The sequence below is a fragment of the Stylophora pistillata genome, chromosome 12 (assembly GCF_964205215.1).
Source record: "Stylophora pistillata chromosome 12, jaStyPist1.2, whole genome shotgun sequence".
Classification (NCBI taxonomy): domain Eukaryota; kingdom Metazoa; phylum Cnidaria; class Anthozoa; order Scleractinia; family Pocilloporidae; genus Stylophora; species Stylophora pistillata.
The window spans coordinates 16,646,031-16,668,403 of record NC_142530.1 but is presented as its reverse complement, the minus strand read 5'-3'; the positions used below and the strand labels follow the sequence as shown (position 1 = coordinate 16,668,403).

The 22,373-nt window shown below is 39.6% G+C and overlaps 1 protein-coding gene and 1 pseudogene across 1 annotated transcript in view; both read right to left on the bottom strand.

Annotated features, from left to right (window-relative positions):
- The window catches only part of LOC111333762 (uncharacterized), a 63,664-nt gene that overhangs the window by 26,754 nt on the left and 14,537 nt on the right, over positions 1 to 22,373 (bottom strand). The window contains exon 4 of the mRNA XM_088741413.1: positions 428 to 566. Within this exon, the coding sequence (XP_088597539.1) occupies positions 428 to 566 (139 nt within the window). The remainder of the gene's footprint in view (positions 1 to 427; positions 567 to 22,373) is intronic.
- On the bottom strand, positions 6,707 to 10,680 carry LOC148719014 (uncharacterized; annotated as a pseudogene).

Sequence of the window (22,373 nt, the reverse complement as noted above, 5' to 3'; positions counted from 1 at the left end):
GCAAAAAGCGGCTAAATAGCCTCGTACTCATAAACAAATGCCCAACGATTCACTTGTCATTCAACTTTATCCCTCTTTTAAAAAAATGAGAGTCCTTGATTCCTTGGTTAATATTTGTTAATGCTAGCATAAAGTGGATAAGATATGACGTAGCAATAAGAATTTACCCATATAGAGCTGGTTTCAGTCGGTCAATCAGTCAGTCATTCAATAAGCCGATCAATGTTTATTCTTCAAGTCATTGGTCTTGTTTCTTATGTTAATAATGTGTTCGTTCCTTCGTTCATCATCGTCAGTCAGCCGATCAGTCAATCGGTCATGATCAGTTAGCTCGGTTTGCCAGACAGTCATTCCACAGTGAGTCTCTAACAGACAGACAGTTCAACGAACTGAGTACATCTTTGCACATAAAAGGTGACAATGATACCTAAACAGCCGTAAAGCTCCATCCTGAGTGATATCCAACCATACCAGGATTTAGGTCTGATTCTAATGAAACGAGCTTGGATTGGTGTGGATAACTTGTGATAAACAACGGTTTCCTGGTCCCTATTTCCAACGAATCGCTAAAAATACATGAATACATCATATTTAAGAACACAACACCAAACGAATTAGTAATTTCAGAGTAGAAAAGTAAACTAATGCCTTTATTTGAAATTATCTATAAGTTCGAGCACATGATATTCAAACCAGCTTGTGACAGAAAAGTTGATGGTCCGCCAAGGTCGAAATCCATGGAGGAACTTTGATCTATTAGTTTGATATAAAAGGTAAGACAGAAAAGATACACAGTCGTAATTGCCTTGTTTATTTTCTTTGATCTTTCCCGAGATTCATGGAAAAACCCCTGAGTCTAATCAACTATTTGAAAGACAGTTAGCGTGTGGCTTCAGATAATAACAAAATAGTTACTTCTTACTAACCGAGCGTGAGGGCTGTAGGGGAAATATTGGCGAAAGGTCGTGGCAGCATGGACCGAGCGCAGCGAGGTCTGTATTTAAACGACCGAGGGCCAATATTCCGGAGTACAGCTAGGGCAAGACTTGGAAAGTACGTTTTATCATATAAACATAGGCGTTATACAAGGATTTCCAGCCCTGAGAAAAGCTATAACAACACAACTGACAAAATATGATACTTTTTCACATGTGTTTGATGCTGCCAATCAGCTGCTGACGCGTCACTCGCTTTTGCGCCACTCTGTCAGCTTGATACATGAGTGGCAATGCCTTCCTTAAGGCCCGTTTAAACGGTTTCAACATTTGCTTCAACATGCATTCAACACTTTGTCGAAACAAATGTTCGGTGCATTTAAAACGGTCGTCCAACATTGTTGAAAACGAAAAAATAGTTGAAAGCTTGTTTAAAGCATGTTGAATCAAATTTGAATCGGTTTAAACTTTCATTGAACATCGATTCAACTTTTCTTTTGTTCTCGAAAATGTTGAAGGGTGTTGAAGCCGTTTGAACACTCTGTCATGAAACAATTGAACACACGCATGCTCATATCAGGTTGCAAAAGTCGATATGGCGTCTGGAGAGAGTCTGGTTTCTAGTTCTTAGTTCCTCACAATTAAATTTCCCGAAAATATTGGTTCGTTTGTTGGCGCAATGTTGAAAACTACGGTGCAGTAAGAGACATCAGATAAAAAAACACTTTTTGTAACAAGCAGTGCTACTTATTTATCTAGCACTGCTACTTAGTTATCTACCACTGTTGTAAGTAGCAGTGCCAGTTATAAGTGGCAGTGCCAGATAAATAAGTGGCAGTGCCAGATAAATAAGTGGCAGTGCCAGATAAATAAGTGGCAGTGCCAGATAAATAAGTAGCACTGCCAGATAAATAAGTAGCACTGCCACTTATTAAGTAGCAGTGCCAGATAAATAAGTGGCAGTGCTAGATAAATAAGGAGCACTGCTTGTTACAGAAAGTGTTTTTATCTGATGTCCCTTACTGGGCACCGTAGAAAACCGTTTGAACGGCCCCCGCGCAACTTTGTTTTAGCTTCCAACATGTGCCCAACATCCGTTCAACTTTTGTTGAACGAATGTTGGTCAAATGTTGAAACCGTCTAAATGGGCCTTTATCTTCAATCCGAGGCCGTTTGTTTAAATTTCTTGAATTGTGGCTGAAAGTTTCTAAAGAAATTGTGGTGCTGCATCGGTGGGGGTAACAAGGTAATTTGGTTATATCAACTAAGTTTAAATCATAAATTGGCCACCGTAACGAATAAAATAGCTGACGTTTCGAGCGTTAGCCCCTCGTCATTCGCTCTGACGAAGGGTTAAGTGAAACATAAGTGAAGTAAAAGTTGAATGGACTAATTAGCCCTTTATTCGATTTAAGGCCTAGTTTTATTCGTCGCGCTACAGTCGAATTTAATTCAGACGAAATCAATTCCATTAAATTCGTTGTTCCGTCGACGTAAATCGTGGCGTGGTTTTATGCGTCGAAATCAGTACGATCGAATTTAATTCTCTTCCCAAATGCAGTGCCTCTGGTCAGAGGTTTCATTTTGAAACAAACATGGCGCGGTTGAAATACATTAAGAAAATGTATGCATTTCTTTCGACGCGACGCTTGTGCGACGTTAAAACTGAAGACGCGTTATCGATATTTTATCCGTCTTACCAAGACGGATAAAACGTCAAGGACGAATTTAATTTACCAGACGAATATAATTCGTTTTAGACGTCGCGTTATCGTCGAATTTAATTGCTTGTGGGACCTTGAATTAAATTCCTCTGAATTAAATTCGACTGTAGCGCGACGTATAAACTAGGCCTAAGAGAAGATGTCACCAAAAATCAAACAAATTCACAAATCATCGGCAACGGTCAAAAAATCGAATTGGCTCAAATTCTAGTATTAGGTAGGCCTATAGGTAAAACAAACCAACACATATATAGTTTGTTAAAAAAATTCTTTTGTTTTCGAGAAAATTGATAAAACTCAATTTACACATAATTAGCGTCATTCAACGGTCGAGTTTAGCCCAGTTTTGGAGGTCTCGTTCGTACTTGTAAAAGCACTGAAAAACTTACTCATCCCACAGAATTTTAGAACAATGTCTCCCCTATGATTTCACAAAAAAAGTACAATTACTTTTTAAATTTGAAATAAAATACAGATTTTTCTATTTACTGATAAACTTAGTGCGCAACCAGTAAACAACTGAGTTTAAATATCTTGAAGAATGGAAATTTGTTGTTCATTTAAATCTCTTGTTGTGGATGATTATGGTTATAATCCAAAAGACAGAAAAGGGGATAGGTGAATGTCGTGTGACAAGGAAATAGCAGGGCATTCAGCTCATTTTTCATTCACTGGTGTGTTCACCGAAAACGACTTGATGTTGAGTATAGCAGCTCTTTTCCAACGACCCAACGATGTTGATACATGAACAATATGCCCACTTCATCGCTCAAGACTTGGTCTTGGATGAACTTGAGGGGTAAATACTCAATTCAGAGTGCCAGTAAATATTTCCAGGTGTACCATGAAGTAGTCTATGATGACGAGCAATGTTAAATCTATACCGCGTTAGGTCTGGTATCCATGCTTTTAGATCATTGAAACTTATTTTATTATATACATACCGAGATTTATGCGCCAAAAAGCATCGAGATAAAAATAGTCTCTTCGCGCTTGAGGAGCCAGCTGATTGGTCATAGATTTTTTTTTCACTAGTGAAAAACGAGGTATTACTACGGTGGCTCCCAAGGGCCATCCACCTACAAAAATGTTCATGACTTTATCGCGCGATAAGTTTTGCTAAGTCCATTCAGTCAAAAACTTTGCAATCAACATTATCGCGCGATAGATAAACTTATCGCGCGATAGAACTACTTATCGCGCGATAGAACAACTCATCGCGCGTTAGAGTGTTCTATCGTGCGATAGAACAACTTATCGCACGATAGAACAACTTATGGCGCGATAGAACAACTTATCGCGCGATAGAACTACTTATCGCGCGATAGAAAAACTTATGGCGCGATAGAGTGTTCTATCGCGCGATAGAACAACTTATGGCGCTATAAATCAACTTATCCTGCGATAGATAATATTATCGCGCGATAATTTTATTACTAGCTCCCATAGCCCCACGACCATTAGCACGTGGTCACATCCATAGCAAGATGACGGACCAAGTTTCGAAGGTGAGTAATTGTCCACGAAATAAAGACTTTTATTCTAGATTTTTGAGCAAGAGACGGTAATCTTTGGATTAAATTAAATTATATTTCTATGCTTTGTTAGTAAGTGGGGTTAAAGATATGAGAGGGACTTTATTGCTCTATATTTGAAAGATTGTTTATGAATATAAGGTGTAGGGATACGTTTTTTAACTATATAAAGTGTAAAAGGTGAAAGATTGTTTATGAATATAAGGCGTAGAATGCATAGAAATATAATTTAATTTAACCCTAAGATTACCGTCACTTGCTCAAAAATCAAGAATAAAAGTCTTTATTTCTTGGACAATTACTCACCTTCGAAACTTGGTCCGCCATCTTGCTATGGATGTGACCACGTGCTAATGGTCGTGGGGCCATGGGAGCTAATAATAAAATTATCGCGCGATAATATTATCTACCGCGCGATAAGTTGTTCTATCGCGCGATAAGCTGTTCTATCGCGTGATACAGTGTTCTATCGCGCGATAACAACAACAACATTGACTTTATTTTTTTTAAATTAAAGAAATAAAGGCTTTTGTAGCCCGCAGTTAGCAAAGCTATTCTAGGCGGGCTACCTAAACAGACACTGTATAGGCTCTCACACATACACACACACACACACAAACACACACGCGCACACATACGCAACAATGAAATAAATAAATAAATAAATGAGCAAATAAAAATAAATAATAAATAATAGTAGTGTTAATCATGTTAAAGGTTTTAACTGGGCCAGTCACTCAAGGGAGTTTTTAACAGGTCAAAGAGAAAGCTTATCAGTCGAAATACAAATATAAGCTAGAAAGGTCAAGGTAGCGCAAGTCAACATTCATCTCCTCAATTTCAAGAATTTTCAATAGCAAGTGAGTTAGCTCACGTTTAAAAGGTGCTTTCCTTAGCTTACGAATTTCAGGGGGGATGCCATTCCATATTTTCGCACCAACTCTAGAAAAGGAAAACAACTGATGATTTGTTCTCGCCTGTTTTATATAAAAGCTTCCAGCTACTGAGAAACGAGTAGAGTAGGAATGAACCTGTTCAGAGTGAGTAAAAAGTTCAGAAATATTGGGAGGAGCACAGCGATTTTTGATGTCATGTAACAGAGAGGCAACCAATTTGAAGTAAAGCATTTTTATCGGTAGAATTCCCGAACGACTAAAAAGAGGAGCACTGTGAGATGTATAATCGGAAAAGTACATTAGACGAAGAACCCGCTTTTGTAAAATGACGATTTTCTCTAGATGAGTATTCGCGGCTTGGCCCCAAGCAACGAGACCATAGGAAATATACGGTTCAATGAGCGAGCGGTAAATGTTTATAAGAGTAGTGAGCGGTACCAAGTGTCTTAGTCTTGCAACAATATCGATACCTTTGCTTATTTTCGTGGAAATGTAGTTAATATGGTGCTTCCAGGAGAGATTACCGTCAATTAGAACACCTAGGTATTTAATATATGTCTTACGTTCAAGAGATACCAATTGCTCCGAGTTATTATCAAGTATTCTAAGGTTTACTTCTCGGTATAGTTTGTGTTGATAAGGATGAAAAATAACGAAATTAGATTTAGATACGTTAAGAGATAATTTATTTGAATTCAGTCTTTCACACAACTTTAATAACTCTTCATTGACGACAACTTAAAGTTTGTTTAGATCTTTTTCTGCATATAGTAAATTGGTATTATCAGCAAATAGGGTGAAAAGTCAAACTTTTTAGAGGAACGATGCATGTCATTGACATAAATTAAGAAAAGAAGCGGACCAAGTACAGAACCTTGAGGGACTCCACACATTTTTCTCTCTTTGCTAGAGACAATAGAACCGATTTGGGTTGATTGCATCCTGACAGACAAGTATGACGAGAACCAGTCATCAATCAATCCTCTAATTCCATAATGGTGTAATTTATGCAACAAAATCGAATGATCAACCATGTCGAAGGCCTTTTTCAAGTCAATGAAAATGCCACAGGAATATAATTTTTATCAATGTTGTTTTGAATTGTATTTAGAATATCCCAAATTGCATGTTGAGTTGAGCAGTTCTCTCTAAATCCATTTTGCGATGTGAAAAATATATAAATGTTTGCATAACGACGGTCCCAAATACATCAGAGATTTTTTTAGTTTTAGGAAAACTATGTACAACCTGAGAGGAACCGGCATTAATTAGTGCGCACCTAAATTTAATTAAAATTTTATGAAAAAATCTTTCACTTATATGTGTGCGCAGCTGTGGAATGGATTACCTACAAGTGTAAAACTGGCCGATGATATCAACCTTTTTAAGAAGCTATTGAGAACATTGAAACTTTAGCTGCTCCTCAACTTTATACTTGTATTTAAGTGACTCTCAATTTCATTGTACAAACTTAATTTTTAATTTTAATTTTAAATTATTTAAGCTATTGCTTCACCATTTTATACCTGTATTTAAGTGACTTTGAATTTTACTGTACAAACTTAAATTTTAATATTAATTGTTAGTTATTTTAATTTCTAATCAATTAGGTTTTGACAGTATCTATTACGTTTTTTAGATTCTTAATCTTAGAGGCACGTACGTATTTTGAACGAGCTCTATGAGCTCCTTGACGCTACGTGGGTAAATAAAGTATTGATTGATCGATTGATTGTTATCTACAAAATATTTTAGGCGTTTGTACATTAGTTTTTCGAATATTCAATTAAACACGGACAGTAACGATATTGGGCGATAATTGTTTGGGTCAGTTTCATCATCCGCTTTATAAATTGGAATTACTATAGCGTGCTTTAATTTGTGGGGATAGATACCAGTTGAAATGGACATGTTCATTAGTTCAGCTAGGGTATGAAATATAGCTTGACGTGCGGACTTCAAAAGACGAACTGGACACGAATAAAGTCCGTAGGCTTTTTTTGATGGAGTACTCAAAATTTCCATTTCAATCTCAGTAGAAGTGACAGCGTCAAAGAAGAAAGAATTGGTGTAACTTGAATTCCCTAGGTAATCCTTAAAGTCCCTGGTGGATAATGGTATGCTATTTGCAAGTTTAGGTCCGACAGATGCGAAATGATAATTCAATGCATTAGCTATTTCTGATTGGTTTTGTGTTGTATCCCGGTTGTCTGGAAGCTGGAGCGACGATACGAGCTTAGTCTTTTTGTGCTTATTAATTAAAGTGTTAATCCCCTACCAAGTTTTTTTCATATTATATAGGTTTCTACTAAAATAGGATTGATAGTAAAGTCTTTTACTCTGGCGAGTAAGGCTTAAAATTGTGTTCCTGTACAGCTTGTATGTAGCCATGTCACCAGAGTAAAAGAGATCGTTCTTTATTTTTATTGATCTACGTAAACCTCTAGTTATCCACGGTTTAGATAGTTGCTTGGCCTTGCGTTTTGGTACAATTTTGAGAGTAGCATGTCTATTAACAAGTTTATTCAATTTGTTGTAGAACGAAGAAAAGCGTTTGTCAATAGAGCCATTAGAGATCAAACCGGTCCAGTCAGTTTGAGAAATATCACTAATAAAATTTTCTTCCGAGAATCTCGAATAGTCACGGATTTTAGTCCCCTGATAGCGAGATTTTAAAGATAGAGAATGGATAATGCCAAATTGAGAGTAGTGGTCACTTATATCTGAGACAATGTTGCCGCCGGAAAGTTTAAAGCCAATTCTGTTAACAAGAATAATGTCAATAAGTGTGGCAGAATTATTATGGACTCTTGTAGGCTTGTCGATTACAGGAAAAAAGGTGTAACTTTGCAGGGACAGCAGAAAGTTGTGAGAAAAATCACAGGTTTCAGATTTGAGGAGATCAATGTTGAAGTCGCCCATGACATATATCGGATTATTAGTAGAGCTTAGTCTTTCTATTGTCATATCGAAATGCGTTTGAAATTGTTGAGGAGAAGTATGTTGCCGACAGATTACACCATATATAACACTTTTACCTTTTAAAAATTCGAGTTCAATCCACAAGGTCTGGAAAGCCTCGTTAGAGGTTTTTTCGAGGACTGTGTAATTTAAACTGGCGTCAACATACATACCGACACCTCCACAAGAAAGAGCAGTTGGCACCCGTTCGAATTGGTAATTAGGTATATGTGGATTAAAGTCTATTCTGGCCGAATTTGTAATTTTAGTTTCCGTTATTCCGATTACGCTGAAGAGGTGGTCTAGGTCATCCAGTAAATGTACTTGCAGATTTTCAAGGTTACGGCGAAGGCTTCGTACATTATTATGTAGAATTGAGAAAGAAGTTTTGTTTTCATCTCGCATGAGAACGTTTTTAAACTTGCAAAAGCTATGTGGTGAGAAATATCGGCTTCGAATTTGTTGATTATTTAGGTTGCTATCAGGATTGACACTACTTTGAGTATTCAAACTAAAAATGTTTAATATATGGAGGCTACGGAGTTTATCTAAGTACTTTTTCGTTGGCAACTTACTGTTCAGGCTATTATTAAACTGACCATGTGTTCGGATGATATCAACATTCGAGAACGGAAGGTTTTTTAACAAAGATTTGTTTGCACGGCAAACATATCTGTCACTTAGGACTACCATTGAGAGTTGTTATTACAAGATATATACTTAGCTTTGGTCTCCGTTTTCCAGGTTGAGCAAATCACCAATATTCTTGATCTTGATAGCTCGAGACGTAGCATCTTTCCGTAAATAAGCAAAGGAGCCCTCTGACCAACAGTATTGGTAATAATGCTGTTCTTTAAACTTCTTCGCCTCGAACAGGACTGTTTGCATTCGGGGTGACGAATGATAAAAAATTCTAACCGCGCTTAACGAGGCATCCTCAGGGAGTCCAACGGAAGCCGGGTCCGATTTGCATGCATCTTTACGATGATTCATGACGCTTTCTTTGGCTAAACGCCTGACAAATCCACAAACTATCGGCTTTGGCTTGCCATTATTATTCCTGCTGGGAACACGATGGGCGGTGTCAATGTCATACATCGATACATCAGCTCCCGTTTCTTTAAAAATCATATCAAACTGTTTCCCCACTTCGATGGACATTTGTTTTAGTCGGTTCCAGCCTGGCGCAGCCGCTAACCCAGATGCCCCCCTGAGCAAATTTTCAAAATGGCGGACAAGCCAAAGAGAGAGATAAGACAACCAAAGCGATTCTGCAACGAATACTCAGCATACACCCCTGTTAAAAAGGTCATTTCACAGAGAAATGATACAAAATTGTATGATGTTAAAGTCACGGAGGTTGACAAACCCAACAAGAGACTGAAAATTCACTACATTGGCTACAGTCCACGATTCGATGAGTGGAGACCCTTCGGGGACGGTGAAGCAACTGAATATTTTCCTTCGAAATTGTATAGATTAGTAGGCTGCAACAAAAATTTATTGGACGACGTTTAGGGTAAAAACAGCAATCTAACCTGAAAAAATGTATTTATTCCGACTCTTTCGGAAAATAACTTTAGAAATCTTACTTGTTTATCTCGTAAGTAAACGATGGCAAATTAATACCCGAAGCGCTTTCCGAGCTACCCGATTCTTCTCCCACTGCTTTCACGCTTATAAAACAGGAAACGAGCAAAAGGAGAAAGGTGTGGCTGTTTTGACTAGCCATTTGACGAGGTTCAATCTGCTCCTTGTTCGACAATTTACATATCGAAACAAAGGAAATTTGTTCCTCTCGTTGATTTTGGTGGTACATTTTCAATTTGCGCTTGCGTAAGAGAGAAATCGCCCAAGACTCCTTGCTCGGTCTTGTTTTGACCACGAACGCCTTCTTAATTTTGACGGACCCGCTCGGGAAAAGGTGAAAATGACGAGGGAAAAACTTTACTTTGTAATACGGAAATACACAAAATGGAAAGCCATGATATTATAGTTCAATATTTCGGTGGTACATTGTTAAATTTTTTTACAGAGAGTCGGCAAGATGATATAACATCCAAAACTCGCAGTCGATTTGAGTGGGCCGATGAATTGGGCGTGGTCACGAAATTCAGTAAGAGACTATTTGCACCCCGTGAGTTTGATATGTTTAGGCAAAGCTTGCTTATCGAGGCTGCGGACTCATCTTGCAGCCTCTCAAGCACTCCCACAATTTTACATTATACTGGAAACTATATTCTTGAATTTCGTTAATAGCATTTCCAATAATATCTACCTTGGCTTTCAGCTCTTCGAGTTTGGTGCTTAGTCGCTGGAGTTCGTCTTTGGCCATGCCGCTAAAGAGATGGAAGTCGCCGTATTTCTTGCTCAAGAACTCTACACATTGGGCACCTTCTTCGCTGGGCAGAACTTCTTCGCTTCTGTCGCTATGTCGCTGTATCAGCTCCTTCAATCTAGCTACCTCGTCCGACATTGACGATAGTCGCGCTTTAAGTCTGTTATTCTCCTTCTTCAAAGCCGCAACTGACCCAGGCATTGCAGAGTGGTTATACGAAAGGACACACAATAAAAATAGAATACAAAAATAGAAAAACCAAAAAATATAAAGAAACTTAATGGAGCTCAAAAATCACAACCTTCTTGACCAACATCCGCTGACAAGGTTGTTCTATCGCGCGATAAGTTTATCTATCGCGCGATAATGTTGATTGCAAATTTCTTGAATGAATGGGCTTAGCAAAACTTATCGCGCGATAAAGTCATGAAAATTTTTGTAGGTGGATGGCCCTTGAGAGCCACCGTATATCGCCGCTCTGATTGGCTATATCATTATTTTCACTAGTGAACAAAACCGTGTCGCTCGCTCGCTCGCTCGCCGCTCCTCTTGACTGACAAATAGCACATTTCTAAGAGCTTAGGCGCATTTTTCTTTAGAAAGATGGCTTCAAATCAGACTAACCATTTTCAGAGCCTAGATTTTAGATGTAAAGAAGTATTTACAATGAAGCCATTTCAGTGCAACTTCTGAACGGCGGCTTGACCGCGCGTTACTTTCCTTTGAAAGAAAATAAAGATATGTTTATCTCTGAGTTCTGTTCGCTTATGAATCTCGGTATGTATATAATAAATAAGTTATTTCAAGGTTAATTCGTTTGTACGATTTTTATTCACTCGTTGGGTAAAACAAACTCACTCTTTGCACTCGTTCCTTTGTTTTACACAACTTGTGAATAAAAATCGTACACGCTCACCAACCATGAAATAACCTAGAATTATCCACCAAAATGGACCGCACTTGCCGCCTTTTAGACCAGGGATGTGCATTCTTGTAACACTCACAAAGAGTTTCAAGTAAAGTGTAGTCCAGACTATCATCCACGCCTTTAAATTTCGATCTAGCTAAACAATCAAGTAATTCATCAGATTGTCAGAGGGTTAGTTCGTCAAGGCAAGTGGTGATCATACGCCATCCCTTATTTGTATTGTAACGCTTAGTGCGCTCCGAGGGTTCATTCCATGAAGTACAAAGAACATGTCGAGTAGAACTGGCATCTCTTGATTCTAAATACATATTCAGTTTCTCTGTTGTTGACGACAAACTAACAACCGGAGACACGTCTACATGCAATGCATAATTTGTAATGTTTTCAAAGCAAAAGTATTGAAATATGAAAAATAGAACTGAAATACAACTGAATTAGAACATGACTAACTAATAAAAAGCTAATTAATTTTAATGATCTGTTCATGTTATCCTTACTTTTATTTGAATTTGTACTTTGACTAAGGCCCTGTTTACAAGCAAGGAGGGTAAACTTTGTGATAGGGTTACCCTAGCAGGCGGGTCAAAGATAGCCCGGGTTTACAAGAAAAATGTCACAGGTAGGGTTACCCTACCACCCGGGACAACTTACCTATGCTTGGTAACCGCACGCATTGTTATCAATGTTCAAAGGGTCTGGAAACAAGTAAAAAGTTGTCCCGGGTAGGCGAGTTATCCCCACCAGAGCGTTTACAAGGCAGCTAGGGTTACCCTAGCGCTAGGGTAACCCTAGCGCTCAGGTAGGGTTACCCTAGTGCTAGGGTAACCCTAGCTACCTTGTAAACACGTCGATGAAAAAAGAAGAAATGCGGGAGCGTTAGGCTAACCCTCCTGCCAGGGTAACCCTAGCACTAGGGTTACCCTACCTACTTGGAAACAGGTCTTAATGGTGATACAACTCTCCTCACCTGGCTGATATTAAATGCGGGGCGTGTCTAGAAGTGTGGAGTCTATAGAATAAATACAACTTGGTGACGCAATCGTTAACTGTTGATAAACACTCAAAACTGATTTTCAGTCCGCATGCCATCAAGAAGTACAACAACAATAAAACTGGAATTAAACTCGATCGCAAGCAAATAGAATAATTATCTGAACCAACCGGAATAAGATACCTTGTTTGGTGGAAATTAACTGAGAATCCTCTTTCCCTAACCCTCTGTCTGCTTTGAGAAGCTTCTTCGCTTTATGCCTGGAAATATTAGCTGGCACTCTGTATTTAGTATTTACCCCTGGAGTCTATCCAAGACGAGGTCTTCAGCGATGAAGTGGGCATATTGTCCATGTATCAACATCGTTGGGTCTTTGGAAAACAGCTGCTGTACTCAATATTAAGTCAAACTCGATGAACACACCAGTGAATGAAAAATGAGCCAAATGCCCTTCTATTTCCTTGTCACGCAACAGCAAGGGCACTGTTCGCCTATCCCCTTTTCTGTCTTTTGGATTGTAGCCACAATCATCCACAACAAGAGATTTCAATGAACAACAAATTTCCATTCTTCAAAATATTTAAACACAGATCAGTTGTTTACTTGTTGTGCACTAAGTTTTATCAGATGAAATTTACTGTGAAATTAAGTTCTATTGCTAATTGCCTTTAGTAGTAAAAAACCTCAAAAAAGTATGAATTTTTATCCAAACAAAAAACCTCTCATTCCTCTTATTTGGATTTCATGTAAAAAATTTCCTGCAACTACTCGAGTTAAGAAATTTCAAACCACTTGCTTAATAGGAATATAGATCGTACAATTGCGTGACACATAAGTCTCGCAGTGACAACCATGTCTACCCATTTCTACGAAAAGAATGCTTTCGGAGAAAACAAAAACAACTTCTATCGTGTTCCAAGTACTTTGAAGACGTTATTTACATTATTCAAGCACTCATTATTACCACTGACGGCAAATGATAAACAAAGTCGGTCTTTTCTTTCATGTCGCCGAGTTCGCCGAAGAGCGAAATTTCTATGAATTTAAAGCCCTCGTATGCATAGTAGCACAAAAACCCCAGAAAAATAACTCTACAAACGGTACGTTTATCATTTCTACTTCTCGTATCTCAAATATTAAACGTTTATTTCACTTAGCACAGCTAAAAAAAATGTTTTGAAGCTACCCTACTTTTCACAGGGCACTTAAGAAAATAGATAGAAAAATCTGTATTTTATTTGAAATTTAAATAGAGATTGTACTTTTTTGTGAAAACATAGTGGAGATATTGTTCTAAAAGTCTGTGGAGTAACTAAGTTTTTTAATGCTTTTACAAGTACAAACGAGGCCTCCAAAAATGGGCTAAACTCGACCGTCGAATGAAGCTAATTATGCGTAAATTGAGTTTTATCAATTTTCTCGAAAACTAAAGAATTTTTCAACAAACTATATATGTCTTGGTTTGTTTTACCTACAGGCCTAACTAATCCTAGAATATGAGTGAACTCGATTTTTTGACCAGTACTGTTGCCGGTGAATGTTTGATTTTACCTGACAACCTCTCTTATCAATTATAGTTACTTTATTCAGTTTACCTTAGGTGAGCTCTGCCCTGGTTCTTTATAATAAACAAAGGTAACTTCATCCTCGCTGTACTGAAGCTCATATAAGGTGACCCACTGGGGTACAGCATTTCGTCCTTGTGTAGCTATCCCTGTCACAACCTTGTACCTACCAAGATCCACCTGAAGCCATTGGTATCCATTATTTATATTTGCTGACCATGACCCTGTTTTGCCGCCACCGGCCTTGAAGTTCAACCTTCCCTGGACTGCGGCATGGTTCCTAAGAAATTCTGAAGAGGCAGTGATCTGAGTGTCCCTTATCTGTCCGTTCTCCATACCCATTGGCGTTGAACACGCTTTACACAGGAAAAGAGAAATATTAACTGGGTAGGATGAAACAAGCAGTTTGACCCATGTGTGCCAAAAACCTAACTACGATAAACTTTCATTCAACCGTAATTTAAAAACAAGTAAGGCTCTCCGTGAACTGCCATATACACCTTTTGCTGTTCATTTGTGCAAAATATATATTTTTATAACATAGCGCGCGCGCTAGTCCAATCTAATTCCTATTGCGTCAACATGAACAAAATCATTTTGTACGCACGGCCGTGCTCAATAAAATGACGTGTGCAGTTTCAAAATAGCTGCAAAATTTCCGTCGTGTGAGTTCCTCAAGTTAAAGTTTCGGAAAGCGATAATAGTAAATCGAAGGCCAACAAAACTTTTCTTTGGCTTTCGACCTTCCCGCAAGTAATCAAGCTAACAAGCACTAAAAGAAAGCGAAACACAACAGGCCTGTTTCCCGAATTTATCAGAACAGGAGCTGGAGCAAATTTTAGCTGAAAGACATTCAGCAAGAACTAAGAAGACTACAAATTGGTTTGTGGCGGCTTTTAAAGGTAAATGTCTCTGTTGATGACGTTTTTTTGGTTACATTTGTTAATTCTACCGAAAACCATTTAATTACGAAATCAACAAAACAATCGGAGACGCCAACATTTTCGGGCAACTTTCATTTCAAAAAACATTACAGCAACAACGTAACATGGTTAATTAAAAACAGCAGTCACGCATTGTCTATAAGCTAAATGGTATTACCATTATTTCCTTCCTTAATTTAGCTTGGTGTAACGAGAAAAAAATACAGACACCGCTAGAACAAATGTCGCCTGGCCAACTACAAACCTTCGCAGATTCTACGCAGAGGCCAGAAATAAATCCGGAGATGTGTACAGCAAATCTACACTATTTGGTTTTCGTCACGGCATTGAAAGATATCTGAATGCATCTGGTACGAAGCGCGTCTAGTCGGAGTTAACTCGCTTGACTCCATGATGAAAAACATAAGCGAAGCAGCATCCTTGTCGAAGCTCTACACCAACCACAGTGTCAGGGCGAGAGCCATAACTTTGTGGTCTAACGCAGGAATTCCAAAAAGGCACATCATGGCGATCTCCGGTCACAGAAATGAGCAAAGCTTTGCTCATTACAACACGCACCCATCCACATCCCAGCTTCGCAGTTGCAGTGAGGTCCTGTCAAACAGCCTTGTCGACGACAAAACCGAGTCCTCTTTCACCAGTACTACTGTCCGTCAAAATAACAGTGTGGTGGTGGCTCACGACAAGAACGCAAATTTCCTGGAGTCCGTCTTCGGCAATAATTGCACCGTACAAGGCAATGTGAGCATCGTTTTCAAAAATGCAATTCCCGCTACTTCTGGTCTTTGACTTTTACCAACCAAGCTTGTTTACCAAAACTTGTGTACTTTGACTTTGTTTGGTTACATTTTCATCGAGGATTTTGACCTTGTTTAAAAAAGTTCACTCTCTTTCGAAGAAACGACTTTTTCATTGACAATTTTAGAAATTAGATGAAGCGTTCCGTTCAACTGTCGCTAAAGTAATTGTGGCGTGTTTATAACCAGCCAATGAACGCCTTTGTACTGCATTGTGAGAACTTTGTAATCAATCCAAAAAATAAAACGTCTTTCAGCGCCCAAATTGTTGTCGTATGTTATAAAAGAATTGTTTCATGCTTTTAGCTGTGCGTATATCGAGTTATGGATGCACTTGGGAAGTTTGGAGAGCACTCAAGAAGCTAGGGTTGCTCGAGGCTGCGCCTCGAGCAACTCTTACGCTTCTCTCGTGCTCTCCAAACTCCCGGCGTGCATCCATAACTCGATATACGCACGCTAAGCATAAAACAATTCTTAATTGTACCGCTGGACAATCAAAGATAACAGATATGCTTTCAATCTCACGCAATGGTTAATCATTAATACCAATAGAAAATCGGTTTTCTACTATGACAATCAATGGCGTATTAGAGACATACAATAATACAATTTGCATAAAGACGCACAATCAATTGCACCTTCATATAATCATATAATATTTGAAATGGTCAACCATTAACGTGAACTAACGTTGGTATTTTTCGAATGAACAATAGGAAGAAAAGAGTATTCATTATTAGTATAATTTCAGAGCTGAGCAAAGAGTTTCCAGCAATCTGATTGGTCGAACGGTTCCTTATATGACGTTATATAAACCGCTCTATGCGGTTCATATAAAATGTTGAAATAAAATGTTAATAAATGTTGCTAAATATGTTATGATTTTAGAAATTTCTCTGTTGTACAGCTCTGAAATTATACTAAAACAATTATTCGCCTAAAGTTTGGTGAATATTGCCGGATAATCCCCTCGACTTCGTCACGGGGATTATTCGACGATATTCACCTCGCCTTCTGCGAATAACTGTTTAGTATCACTCATCGTAGTTACATTTATTTTACAATACTAAACAAAAATACAAGAGTGTGTACATCATCATTTAAATGTTATGTTTTTTTTTGCACAACATTTTGCTGAAGCAGATGGTAAATAAAGAACATTTAACATGTACGGTATTGTACATGTACATTACCAGCTTTTACAAACCATCATCGTAAAACCGTAAAACCTTGGCAACAAACTTTCATCACAAAACTCAGCATACACAACTTTCAAGATGTCAGAAAAATATCATGAGGGAAAAAAAGGAGGAAATAAAAAGTTACATGGAATTAAGAAACTATCTCGTGGGTACAAGCCTAGCAGTTGGAGTATTTTTCACAGAATTTCTGTCGGAGGGCTCTTTCAAACTTTCTAAGATATTTCTTTGTAAATGTCGAACGATTCAAATATTAGGCTGGTTATCTAGATGACGAAGTGCTCGAACCAAAGCATACCACTTTTCCACTGAACACTTTTTCCCGGAACATCTTCAGTTCAAAAGGGAAAAAACCGACGGTCCCTTTAAATTTTATGCATGCCATGTTTCGACCATTCAGTGATCATTATTATATGATTTGTAAGTGAGCTAGCCGCACTGAACTATGCTAAAGAAAATAACTTACACCAATCGAAGACACGAGATACATTTAAGGACATTCACGTATACCAAAGTGTAGCTCCTATTGCGTGCCTACATTTGACATCAACGTGCGGGACATCGGCCGTGTGCTTTGTCGAAGAAGAACTAGTCGCCATTTTTGTGATGGCATAATTTGCCAACCAAAATTGTTCAGTTATGGACACTCAGAATTCGAAACAGTCGATAAGTTCTATCGTATGTGGTGCGTATCGTAATTTTGCTCACTGAAAGTGTAACTTCATTCGTAGAAAACCTGCCTGCTTACCTGGATGTTTTGTCGGCTTGGTTATTGGAACGTTTGTGGAATTTTCAAAGGAGTGACTGTAAATAAATGGTTGACTTTTCGCTTTCGGGTCCTACCCTTAAGTTGTTCTGCACACTGCGCAATAGTTTTCGAGTTCTACGAATTAGCAGACGAGTTTGGAGGTTTGACTTGTTCCATAAGAGTATGTGTTGGAAATCTGACCCCAATATACAACGGGATTACCCGTTTGATGGAAGACGGCGGCATCCAAGACGAAATCTCAAAGGAAATGGAAAATCTCAACGACGGGTTCATAAATTTATCGATGCGCTTGATAGATATTGCAATTTATTGAATTGTTTGCTGGTGTTGACGCCTGGGCGTTGGAAAAGGCTCAGAAAGTTTGTAAGGAGCAATGGAGCAAAAATTCCTTTTCCGCGGTTAAATGGTGGTGACCCGTGCATCAAAACAACAGTGTATTTCCAGCGTAGGACCCAAATGTTTGGGCAGTAAAGCTTCCGAATCAAGTTCAAAGTCATCATCGCGTATGGTGTCTCGAAAAATAGGAAGTTCTGGCTTTCGCCCAGCTTAATACCCTTAAGCGGATGATCCACCAATTGAAAGTTCACCTACGAATGAACGAAGAAAAACAAGAATTTCAAAGGAAAACAGAGTTAATGGAAGCCGAAATGGAGGCTGAAAGGGCTGAAGAGTCACTGCAAACTTATGAAGAAGAAGAAATGGGAGAAGAAAGAAAATACGTTGAGTTGGTAATTGGTCACTGGCAACCACCTGAGTCGCAAGGCGTGGTAGAACAAAGAGGTACTTTAGAGCCCTTTACAATGGATCGAACACCACCTTTCAAACCGAAAGTTCCTGCCATTTCGTCTTTGTCTACGACTGATTATTTGAATGAAAGAGTGCCTGTATCATTTGTGCCACAGCCCAAACCAGACACCCTTGTCGTTCTTGCCTCATCGTGCTACTCAGTTGAGCCAAATGGTTATACAACTTCGCAACCAATCTCTCATCCGTCAAGACAAACAGCTTAAATTATGTCCTTACTAGATAACCCTGCCTCTGGAACGAGTGGTGTTATTACATCACCGGTCACACTTGCAAGTAGCAGAGTCACGAGCTCGTAAACTGTACCTGTGGTTCAGTCCTAAGAATTGCAGCACACTACTGCCTGCTTTCCAAGTAGGGATTCGAAACCTTTGTTTGTTTACTCTGTAGTATCCAATATAGGTCTTCACATGCATTGTATGGACAGCCAGTTAGGGAACGTGGTCTTTCGCTTGGCAGATGTGTCATGGGACACAACCCTGGTGTAGCAGGCCCAGCATTTTGACAGTGGAAAGGTAATAGTGAAAGGACTGAGGCAAGTAGTTAACTCGCCAAAAGTCGCGTACCTCAAGTTTGAGGGAGATCCACTCAGACATGTGACATTTATTCATAACTTTAAAACTTATTTGAACAGGACTACCCTGACGACTCTAGGTGGCTAAAACTACTGATCCATGGGCAGCACCGCACAGGAAAGGCAAGAGAAGCGGTTGGGTGCTGCGCGTTACCAGTTTCTGATGGTTGTTGAGTGGCAAAGGAAACATTGCGCGAGAAATTTGGGAAGCCGCATGTACTTGCAGATGCGCTAGTTAAGAAATTGTTACGTCTACCTAGCATGGGAGATGTGGATGGACCTTTCCTACCGGAGTTTAGCAGACACTTAGACACTGCTGATCGCACCTTGACTGGAATGGGGACCGAATATGTGGTTGACCTTAATCACACGAACACTTTGAGAGAACTAACTAAAAAGTTCCCGAGATGTTCCTCCGAGAAAAATGGACCGAGTGCGCTGGGAAAATCATTGTATCAGATCGTAGACCTAAGTTAAGAGGTTTTGTGAAATTTATCAAAGAAAGAGCCATGTCGGTGTACAATGAGTCTGGATACATGACCACTGGACCAATTAAGGAGCGATCGTCAGAATGAAAACAAGAGAGGGCCAGGTTTCATGAACAAGCAAGCTCTTTGTCTGGATCGTTCTGAGCGACATGACATCTGGAAGTGCGAGAGGTTCAAAGGTTTCATACACACAGAGAAGAGGTAAGTTGTGCAACATGGTGGACTTTGTAATAAATGTCTTGTAAAGGAACAAATGTCTTGTAAAGAGAAACGTTGCTAAGGAGTACCATAAAGTGAATTTTAAGTACCAGAAGTCTGGATGTGGAGGTAATCACCACACCCTAATACATCGTTACACTGCTGGAACTGGAGGAGAACCCAAAAGTGGAGCTGGCTTTAAAGAAAACAGGAGCGATTCAAACGATGCTAAAGCTGAACAAAACTCGCGTGCAAGATAAGGAAATGCCTTGCCTCCTAATGTTACTAGGGCCGGCAATGATAGAGAGGCCTCTGTGGCGGTCACTGGGGCCTGAAAAACTCAGTGTGTCTTGAAATCATGTCTGTCAGAGTTCAAGGTAAGGGCGGCGACAAGATGGTTGAAACGTATGCTTTGCTTGACAATGGTTCAGAGGTGACACTGTGCTACGAAAGTCTAAAGAAAGATCTTAAGCTTAGTGGAGATAGACTTAGTTTCACATTTACTGGAATGACAGGTTCAGCCCTAAAGTGAATTTCAAGTACAAGAAGTCTAGATGCGGATGTAATAAAAAAAAACCCTAAGCATCGTTACACTACAGGAACTGGAGTAGAACCCAATAGTGGAGCTGGCCTAAAAAAAACGGAAGCGATTCAAACAATGCTAATGCTGAACAAAACTCGCGAGCAAGACAAGGAAATGCCTTGCCTCCTAATTTTACTGAGGCTGGTAATGATAGAGGGGCCACTGTGGCGGCCACTGGGGCCTGAGAAAACCGAGTATGACCGAGTATGTCTTGGAATCATGCTTGCCAAAGTTCAAGGAAAAGACAGCGAAAGGATGATTGAAATGTATGCTTTGCTTAGCAATGGTTCGGAGGTGACACTGTGCCATGAAATTCTAGGGAAAGAAGATAAGCTTAAGGGAGATAGACTTAGTTTCACATTAACTGGAATGACGGGTTCAGCCCGAGGGGAAAGAAAGTTCCTCATAGATTTGGTTGCGAGGTCTATGGGTAAATCAGCTACTTCTGAATTGTTGAATGTGAAACAGTGAATGACAAGTGAATTTCTACAAGTTGTATTGTGAAGACAGAGGGCCTTGCTTGTTGGCCTCATCTCCGTGACTTTTTACGATCCAATGATATGAAATGGAGAGGTTATGATGTTAATTGGTCTGAAAGAGAATCCTGGCCTGCTCCTTCTACTTGAGTGTAAATCCGGTGGCCACAACAATGAGCCGATAACTGTCCGATGCAGCTTAGGATGGAGGGTGATGTGGCCAATGGAGGATCAGGAAAGTGATCATAATTGTTCAATGAAATTTGTCTGCGCAAAGGAAAGTCGGTTGACTCAAAAGGGAGTCCACCCCAACATAGAGTCGTTTGAATATATGCGTAATGGAACTCGCCTTGAAGGTGAAACTGGTTCAATGAAAAGAAATGCAGATGTCACATAAAGGTAGGAGCAAGCTGTTAGTGGCGGGCAAGGCCCAAAAAGCAATGAATAAGAGCATCAAATTCATGTGAATGTCCTTCAGCCAAACGAGAATGTTAAACACGACAATGATGATGAAATATTACATTGCCAGCTCGAGCGACTTTGGGAAACCGATTTTGGTGACTCTGTCGTTGGAACAGATGCTCTATCATCCAGTGAAAACAACAAAGCCTTGAACAAGATGGAACGATCCCCACAAAGGGTGCATGACCACTTTCAAGTTGCCCTGCCATGGTGGAAGGAATCGCGATATCTTCCCAACAATAAACCAATGGCGGAACAAAGATTACAACTTCTGAAGAAACGACTGCTTAAAGATGAAGAGTCGCTTACGAAGTACCGAAGCACGATGCAAGAGTACTAGCTAAGTGACAGTCCCCATTGAGTTCCATAGGAAGAGTTAGACGTGAGAGAGCGACCAGTTTGGTACCTACCACAGTCTCCTGTGGCATGCGCTTTGAAAACAGGAAAAGTCAGAGTGGTCTTTGATTGTGATGCGAAGTATCATGGAACCTCTTAGGCAGTTAAGTAAAAAATGACACCAAGCGGTTTCACACCTTTGAATCGAATCGCCTTACCTTGATCTGTAGCAAATCGTCCACCTCAGATTGGAGATACGACAACCGAGGTGACAACCCAGCAGACGGTGTATCCAAATGATTTAGGCTGAATGAGATGATGAAGAACAGTCGGTGGTTACATGGTCCAGCGTTCCTTTGGAAAGAAAAGGCCTTCTGGCCGGCATTCCTTTGGAAAAAAGAACCCTTCTGGTCAGCAATGATTGAAGTGCCCCCTTGGAAGATAACGATCCCCAAGTTAGAAAGGAAACCCGGATCTACACCACTGCTTCCGAGGAAGATTCGGTAGCATGTTTGATACATCACTATTCCTCATGGTGGAGATCGAAGAAAGCGTTTGCTTGGATGTTACGCTACAAGAAGTTTCTCTAGAGCAAAGTTTGTAAGCAGAAAACAAATGGCACTACTCCTCTAACAAGTACAGAAGACATGGTTGGAAAACTAACCATACTTGAGCTACAGAAGGCTGAGGAGGAAATTGCCCGATAGGTTCAGAAAGCGACCTTCTCAAAGGTGTTTGAGGCACTCGGCAACATCTCGCCTGGTGCAGGCAATCGGTTGAAGAAGACACAACAGAAAGTAGGTCCCTCGGTATTTAAATTGAGCCAAAGTTAAGAAGTGGGTTGCTCTCTGTTGGTGGGAGGTTAGAGAG